Raw genomic sequence first — 9,237 nt, 5'->3', positions numbered from 1 at the left:
GTTTTAAATTCGAATTTGTTATTGCGTATTGGTTCGATTATAGAACGATTGTAAACGTTTCAGAAAATTGATCAAATTGAAAATAGTTCGTTTGATTTTCGGCAATTCTCTTCAGCGGTAGGTGTTATATAACAATTACTATGGTTATTGAAATATTGGATGTAAATGGGGTTTGCTTGCAAAACCTCCGCTGACGAAGTCGCGGGTAACAGCTAGTGATAATATAAAATTATGATATATTTGATGATAAAACTATATTTAAAAAACAATAGCGAGACTATTATTTTATATGTATAATAGATATTTCGACAAAATTCAATGAACTTAAATTTTGACTTTGAACACGTAGAAACACTTTTGCGTTGCGCATAATATTCGTTTTCCCAAAAAATTCATCTTGCCCATTAGTCTCCCCCTTATTCAGATTCTAGATACGCCGCTGGTCAAGGGTGTCACGATTTGTTATTTTTAATTAGGTGTGCCACTCAATGAAAAAGGTTGAAAAACACTGCATTAGCCACTCGTAGGGAGCTATTTGACTAAGTGCATTGTTTTAAGATTTAAAAAGTAAAGAATATTTTATATTTTTATGTACGTTTCTTTACAAAGCTATATTTAATTATAATTTTCTTTAAAAGTATATTCGTACAATTGAATATTTTGTACCAATGTACCGGTACATCCACCACACATTTTATTTCACAGATTAAGTTTTTATTATTTTATTTTTAATTGTAGCCCTTATATCAGAATGTAATTGTGTTATTAAAAATGCATTTAGAGAAGTCTACGGTTTTTACTGGCTTATCGAATAAACGATACGAATGGACCCTAGACCAGTGTTTCTCAACCTCTAACGAACCGTCGCCCCCTTCAACATAGTATCACCCCCTTCAATAAAACCGTTACGTAGTATCGCCCTCTTCACTACAAAATTCCGATACCGAGGGACAAGGCTAACGCCAAATTCGTACTGCATTGAATAGACAGTGGTTAGTATAATGTTATTTGTTTGATTATTGTACGATATAACGAGTAAAATATCTAATTATTCTTAATATAATGTTTTACTATATCGCCCAGAAAATTGCTTTTCGCCCCCCAAAATATGAATTGTTACTAATCGCCCCTTGACATGGAAAAACGCCCACACGGGGGCGATATCGCCCCCGTTGAGAAACACTGCCCTAGACCATCACTGACACGCAATTAACTGAGTGCCCCTAGAAGTCGGCTTCTTACAGATCGAACAGATTCTTTACAGGCGTGCCATTACATCTGATGACAGGGAAGCTGTTATCAGATGTAACGGCACGTCTGTAAGTGTAAGTGGCGTGTAACGGCACGCCACTGTTAGGCGCCGACGGGGAAGAGCCAAAGATCTAAAGTTATGGAAATCCACAAGTTTAAGAAAAAAAGGAGATTAAAAAAAAGGAGATAAAGATCGGCGGGAAAGAGTCGAAGAATGTCGACTTTGAGCTGATTAATTAAGGCAATTTCTGTTCTGAGTGCATATTTATTTTTTACACCGAAAACATTTAAGTTGCATTTTTATACTGATTAACAAACGATAAAGTATTAAATTAACTTTTAAATTTTATAGTTGTAAAAGTTGTATGACGTATTCGTTGGAAACTGCCATTAAAGTCAAATATTTTATTTGCTTTGTGTTACAAATGAATGCTTCACCTTACTAATTGCTGTAATTAATGTTAATTCTTTCTGATAATTCTTATTTAATTGATTCGTCGTTAAAACGAACGGAAAAGAAGCTGGTTTTAATGTTATTTTAGTCGTAGACTACAGACATTTAATACATCATCCTTCCTGTCAGTATCTTTTAAAACAGTTTCTGCCCTGTGGTCACTAAGAAGGTCTTTTATTAGCAAGCCCATCGTGGGTTCGGCCTGGCCCACAACGAAACGGCTGGTTAATGAAGGACGAGGTTCGACGTATTCGGACGGACCACCACCCGAAAATTTCGTGGGGCTTTTTCGACTCGCCCAGATTCGATTCCGGGTCCCACGGGCTGTCATCTTGACCACTCGACTATCCGGCTTCCCTTATCTGAAAATATTTAAACTTTTTAGTCGCTTCTTCCACTTCAGGGGTCCGTACATGTAATTAAATGGGAGGGCTTTATCAAAAATACATCATTGTACTGTACTGTACTGTATAGTACATAGGCTAAATGAGAGGAAGTGGGCCAAACGTGACTCGGCAACCATACACATAATTAATGAACAGCCCCTAAGTATCCTTAGAGTTGTAATAAATTATTGTTTGTCGTGTTAATTCGAAAATAATAAAGTTGTCGTCCTCGTCCACAAATAAATGGAATTTACAGTGGTTGAAGTCCCGATAGTCGATTGCATTTAAGAGGCATTAATAATCGAACTTTTAAACGCCTTTACCCATAAATTTAAATATATAAAATTGCTTGTCCTGACTGACTGACCGACTGAATGAGTGATTCATCATCGCCTAGAGCAAACCGCTGAACCTAAAGCGGTGAAATTTTGTACACAGTTAGGGTACGTCATGGAAACGCACACTAAGAAGGGATTTTTCGAAATTCCCCCGCGGGGGAAGAGAGACAGATTAAGGCTTAACCGGAAGAACGGCTTCTACTGTACTATTTTAGATGCGATTTTTTGTTTTCAACTACGTTTAGTCTTCATTGAGTACTTAGGTGTATTAACTTGATAACATTTCAGACATTGTTATAAATATTTTTATCTATTTCGAGTTTTAAAATGTTCGAACCGTTTTAAATTGGAATTTGTTATTGCATATTGGTTCGATTATAAAACGATTGTAAACGTTCCAGAAAATTGATCAAATTAAAAACAGTTCTCATCATTCTCAGCGGTAGGTGTTATATAACAATTACTATGGTTGTTGACATACTGAACGTTCATAAATGGGGTTTGCTTGCAAAATCCTCGCGGGCAAAGCCGCGGGTAACAGCTAGTTTATTATAAAGAAACATCACGAAACTATTCTCATTAGGAAATGCGTGTTTTAAGAACATCGTCGCACCACGTAAGACGACAATTCTTTTCAGTTTTATAAACAGTAATCCTAGAAATATCTGTTATGGGATGTATACAACACGTGACAAAGAATGCCTTAGTTCGGTTCCACTTTCGATGTCCTAAAATGGAGACTTGACGTATTATGTCGGCGAATAAAAGGAAATAACGGTTAAGTCTGTACGTTTAAGCAGTGTTTCTCAACGGGGGCGATATCGCCCCATGTGGGCGTTTTTTCCATGTTGGGGGGCGATTAGTAACAATTTATATTTTGGGGGCAAAAAACAATTTTCTAGGCGATATAGTAAAACATTATATTAAGAATAATTAGATATTTTATTCGTTATATCGTACAATAATTAAACAAATAACATTATACTAATCACTAGTCTATTCAATGCAGTACGAATTTGGCGTTAGCCTTGTCCCTCGGTATCGGAATTTTGTAGTGAAGAGGGCGATACTACGTAACGGTTTTATTGAAGGAGGCGACGTTTCGTTAGAGGTTGAAAAACACTGGTTTAAAGGAAAATTACGAGTATCATTCTTACACGTTCCTTTCGTTACTTCAATAATAAGTTACGTTTCTTTACTCACTTTATAATTAGTAACATCGTGTTTCGTTCCCTATCAAATGTTTCCTTCCAAAAACAAAGGCAGGGATAATGTCGTTTCTAACGTATGTAAAGTTGTAGCGCGTGAATGGAATTGTTAATTACGCACCAATTCGTCGAATCTGGAAAATTAAGGTGTCAATTGGAGCGACGGATTGATTACACCAATAGCACCTTTTCACCTCGACTATCTACGCGGCAATTGGTCGTTACGTCGGTTGCGGTGTAAATTCTCCGCCCGTAAGGACGTTTCTCCGCTTCAGACGTCGTCCACCCTTTACAGAAATTCGTGGAAGACATATTAAGTTAAGAAATTTATTAAATAAAATGCTGTCCGTTGCTTTTACACGCAAAACTGTTCAAATGTTGATTATTACGCCATTTCCCGTTCTATTAATATAATCTCAAGACTAGAAACTCGTCGCACTTTGCAAATTCGAATGCAAATAGCAGTTTATAAGAGTTTAGTTTACAGAAGCCCTCTGGCGAGTTACGAACGATTTCCTACACAAAAATAAACCGAGAGGGAGGAGACTTCGGCATGTACGAAATTGGAGATTTGATAAAAAAAAACCTTCTTCGGCGAGATTGTAATCGCCAGTATTGCGCCGATTTACATATTTTTTTTCTCCACAAATTCCTTCTAATTGAGAGACATTCCGTATTCATGTTCTTTATGTCTCGTAAATCACAAACAGAACCAATTCCATTAACCTTCATCTTAATACCGGCGGTTACGGTAATTGATAACACGCACCTCGATCTGTATCAACGAATAACGTAACCCCAGGGGCCTTTTCGGCGCATAATCAATTGCTAAACCTATTGTCGACCTTTCGAATTTTCCGTTCGACCTCCTTTCGATCGACCAATCGCCATCCCGTCCGATCGTCGATATAAGTAGAGAATCGCCTCCAACCGGAAGAATGGATCGGAGCCTCAGGTCATGAACTTTCGGATCGCCATCTTCTTTCTTCTATTTCGTTCGAGTCCCGGAGGCAGGGATCGCAGACAGAGTAAGTGCAGGGAACCGATCGGACCCGACGTGGCCTCCCGTGCTAATTCTTCCTCCTTTATTACAGTAGTGTTCGTCGACAGAGGCGAATGTTTGACTCCCGACGGGCTGAGCGATCGGTGCTCCTCCCTGTCCGAGTGTCCCCGGTCGAGCGGTTGGAGAAATTTGGAATTTCTCAGACGATCCACGTGCGGATTCGAGGGAATTTTACCACGGCTGTGTTGTTCCCGCCAGACGGAGTTTGAGGGTGAGTGATGTTAATCGGCGCAAACGTGGGTAGGTAACCCAAAAATATTTTCGAACGTGCGTGAAGAATCCATGTAAATTGCGTAACGAAGATACGAGTGAGTAGGTACGCAAATAATCGCTACGATGATTTACACGAACAAGTGCTTCGCAGAGATCTTCTTTGAACAGTACATGCACAGTATGTACCCATGTAATTAATAGAATAAATGTAGAATGCAGCATTCGGTGTGTCGATCGAGGAAGCGCGTTACGTAATTCTGGGATTGGTACAGTATGTGCGATAGCGTTACGGAGCGTAATGCTCGATGGAGGTAGTCGAAAAGTTTAAAAATAGCGTAATTTACGGACGATTGTTAACCATATTAACAGGTTTTAAACAGGCTTAGAAAGGTCAAGGAACTATGTAAATAAAAATGTATGACCAAGAACAAAATGAATAGATGATACCTATAAATATCATTCGGTCTTTATCCGAATACCGTTGGAGGGCGAAAAAGACCATCTGGAAATATTTAAATGCAAAATTTTCCGGTGTATTATCCCATTTTCTGTCTCTGCTGTATGGATGAGGACCAAAACGCAAAGCGCACAATTTTCTTGTGTCCAAAATATAAAGGCACTCTGGCTGATGTTGGCTTTCACTGGCCTTGCCAGATGAAAGATTTCCTTACCAATCATAGGACCCTCCAGGCTTTCGAAACCTTCATCAGGGCGACAAACATCTTGAAGTTCGTTAGGTAAGCGACCCTCCTGGTAACATTCAACTCAGGCTTGCATTTGTGAAGGTCTGCTCTGGGACTATGCATCTTCGGCTGCCCCTAATTTTGCCTGTGCCTCAAGGCGTTGCACGATAGGCTTGTAATGTTACACGGGCATAAATTGTAGCACCTTTCTTTGTTCTTTGTTTTAAAATGGTTGGTGTCTTCACGGAGCTTTGGTCACGTACCACTGGACCTGAAGGAACAATGTCATTGTCTCTGGTCCCTTTACCAAAGAATTTGTCGCTCGCGTTTTTGTAACCTCCAAGGTTATGGAGGTTCTCTCCCCTTGATAGGGGATGTACTGTACATATGCGTTAGTTTGTGTGCAGGCTCTTTGGCAAGGTAGCAGTTAAGGGTCATTTTACCCGGTTTGGGGCTGTGTTTTTTTTTGTACAAACAATTGTTTTCTTTTGTTCCCTCCCATGGAGGACTTGTCTATACCCCCATTCGGGTTGTACATTCGCGCGTGATTGTTTGTTGAGATCCAAGTCAGCCGTAATGGGGCTCCTTGCCTGAAAACAGGGGCAGTTATACTGTACACCACTGTATTTTGGCTATTTGTACTTTTGTGTTTAATAAATGGCACTCGGCAGGTGCTCTGAGATGTCATATTTCACTCTTTCCTATCTACCCTTTTTCTTCTCTTCACTCTTCTCACTTCTTCTACAACTCTTCATCTTTCCTTTTCCAAGGCTATACCTATTGGTGGTGGCCTTCTAATCCTTTAGTAAATGTAAATGTAAATGTCACCACCCCTTCATAACCTAATGTGACGTGACATTTTTATTATACTTCTGTTTGTAATGTTCGATCTCCTTTTAACTATTCGAATTTCTTCGTTTCTGAGATTTGTGTTTCCAATTTCTAAATTAGTGTTTCCCGAATGACGTTTTGATTAAAATGTCGGAAGGAAATATTACGAACAATTCTTATTGGTTTGCGGATATTTTTACCTTTTGTGCAGTTAAAGGGATGTCTGAATAGAAATACAGTAGAGCATCGATTATCCGACTCAATTGGGGACTGGGGTTGGTCGGATAATTTAAAAGTCGGATAACCGAAAAGTATGAAAAAATCCATTATTAGTGTAGGATATTATTATATCCCATGTAATTAGTATATCGCTATTAACCTACTTCGCGTTGAATTTTCCTCCATGTTAAGCCTATCAAATTTTTTTTAAAAATAATAATCGTCGCTATTGCATCGTTAAAAATTATTTCTTTATTTTGCACAAACAAAATACAGTCATTACTGTACTGTACATTGAAAAATATAAAACAAAAAATATATATATACAATATTCGGGTTACATATTTTGCATAAAATAGGCCTATACACTAGAAAAAGAAGTCCAAAATTTTCTTTTGCCTCACAGCTGACACTCGCTTTTTTGCCACTAAATCTCGCACACGTTTTAAAAACAGCAATTGGATAGCGTCATATTCTTCCTGCTGTTCTAACCACTTCATAGCTGTCTCAAGGCCGTGAAAAGCTTCCTCACTGGATGGTCCTTTTTCAGCACGGTTGTTGTCACTAGGTTCTTCCTCATCGTCGCAAGGGTCTTGGTTGTCGATGACACCGGCAGTGATTTCATCGTCCGACAATATTTGATAGCCAGGGTCATTGGCATCACATTCGAGCCAGTCTTGAATGTTTTCGTTGTCGCATTCTTCAAATCCATAACATTCTTTAATCAGCCCACACAGATGTGATAGAAATTGGTTGTTTGGTGGTTCTTCAGGTGCTGTGATAGACTCATCTGATGGTAGGAGCTGATTCCAAGCTGTTACTAGTGTAGTGTCAGTAACCCAAGTAACTGTCAAGTAACCCAAGCAGATGCTTCCATGTCCAGTACATAGCATCCTTCAAGTTAATTTCAGTGTACACTTGCTGAATTGTTTTTCATATTCTTCTCCGAGCATTAACATACGCAGCAATGCCTTTCTGTAATTTCGTTTGAAGCTTTAAATGACCCCTTGGTCCATCGGTTGGAGGACGGAAGTAATGTTGGGAGGTAAGAATACAACTTTAAACTTTCCGTTTTCTCTTTCCAGTAAAATGTTTGAGGGATGACTTGGGGCATTATCAATCAACAACAAAACCTTTCCAGTATTCCCAGTTCTAAGCTGATGCTTTTTGACTTCAGGGATAAATACATTGTCATACCATTCTATAAAAATGCTTGCATCCATCCATGAATTCTTTTGATTTTTGTAGATGACCGGCAATTTTTTTATTCCCTTAAAGCACCGTGGATTTTTAGACCTTCCTACGATTAGCAAAGGTAGCCTGTGCGTTCCAGTAATATTTTCGCATACCATAACAGTAATGCGTGATTTGCTTGCCTTAAAACCAGGTGCTGACATTTCATTCTTAGAAACTAGGGTTTTTGTTGGCATTTTCTTCCAGTACAAACCAGTTTCATTCGAATTATAGACATTGTGTTTTTTTGTAACCATCCTTATCAATCATGTTTTTAAAAGACTTTTTCAAACGTTCAGCTGATTCAGTATCAGCCGACAATTTTTCAACCTGGATGTCCAGTTCCCTAATTCCATGCCTAGATTTGAAACGCATAAGCCAGCAGTTACTCGCTTGAAAATCAGCGTTACCCCCTAATTTCTTGTTCATTTGAAGAGCTTTTTCACAAATCAAAGGGCCACTTATCGGTTGTCCTTGGCTATGTACTTGCATGAACCAAGTGTAAACTGCAGTGTCCAAATCCTTGTTTTCTGCCATTTTCATCGTTTCTCTGTGCAAGCTTCCATCCTCACTGTCAAGTACACTTGCAAATTTTTTAATAGCATCACTGTTCTTTTTAATGTCTGTTATTGTGGTTTTTCCAACTCCATATTCCCGAGCTAAGCTTGATCTAGCACCACTTTTCAACTGATCTATTATTTTAAGTTCATCGGAAACACTGAGAACAACGAGTTTACGTTTAGTCGCCATTGCGAACGATACAACTACAGCACGATCTGTTACAAGTGTGTAATTCACAGATCCAAAATTTATATCGCCAATGAAAACGGATTCCGATTCAACACTACACACAGTCCTGAGAAAAATCCACACAAAACAAATAACCTGTGGTGATTTCTGTTAACCGTGAACGAATCAAAAAGCGAGCCCTTCCTCCCCATTGACGAGTTATTACGTCAAGTTTACACAGCGTTACATAAAAATCGGTCCTTTAGATCCTTTGGGATTTTTTTTTAAATTTTTGGATGTTTTTTAAGTCTTCAAATTTTTGCAAAAATTTTTTCCCGCGCGAAAAAATTTTATCGCGATTTTAATCTACCTTTAATGACGCATGATTAACACTTAATTGTTTTTTTTTATGAGATTTTGATATCAAATTTCATTCATCATTCTAAAGTTGTAGTGCACGGATTTTACTTCGGTAAAGTTATTTAAAGATACTTTCTGATATAAAAAACGACCTCCAATAGTTTTTTAATTTTTTTAATTAATAGATTTTATTATATATGTTACCGCTAAAGCTCGAAAGTCGTTAATGTGTACATTACCTAGCTAATCTGCAGATTAACTAGGGTGAT

General features: G+C 38.3%; 1 protein-coding gene across 1 annotated transcript; it reads right to left on the bottom strand.

Moving 5' to 3' along the window:
* Window positions 1-8,107: 8,107 nt before the first annotated feature.
* Window positions 8,108-8,629, bottom strand: LOC111637838 (jerky protein homolog-like). The gene has a single exon (XM_023383420.1). It carries the CDS (start codon window positions 8,627-8,629, stop codon window positions 8,108-8,110), a length of 522 nt encoding a protein of 173 aa, XP_023239188.1.
* Between the last annotated feature and the right edge of the window lie 608 nt (window positions 8,630-9,237).

The sequence above is a fragment of the Centruroides sculpturatus genome, unplaced genomic scaffold (genome assembly GCF_000671375.1).
Source record: "Centruroides sculpturatus isolate CEXI.00-Female unplaced genomic scaffold, Cexi_2.0 scaffold1163, whole genome shotgun sequence".
Lineage (NCBI taxonomy): Eukaryota > Metazoa > Arthropoda > Arachnida > Scorpiones > Buthidae > Centruroides > Centruroides sculpturatus.
This window is presented reverse-complemented; position numbering and strand designations above follow the sequence as displayed.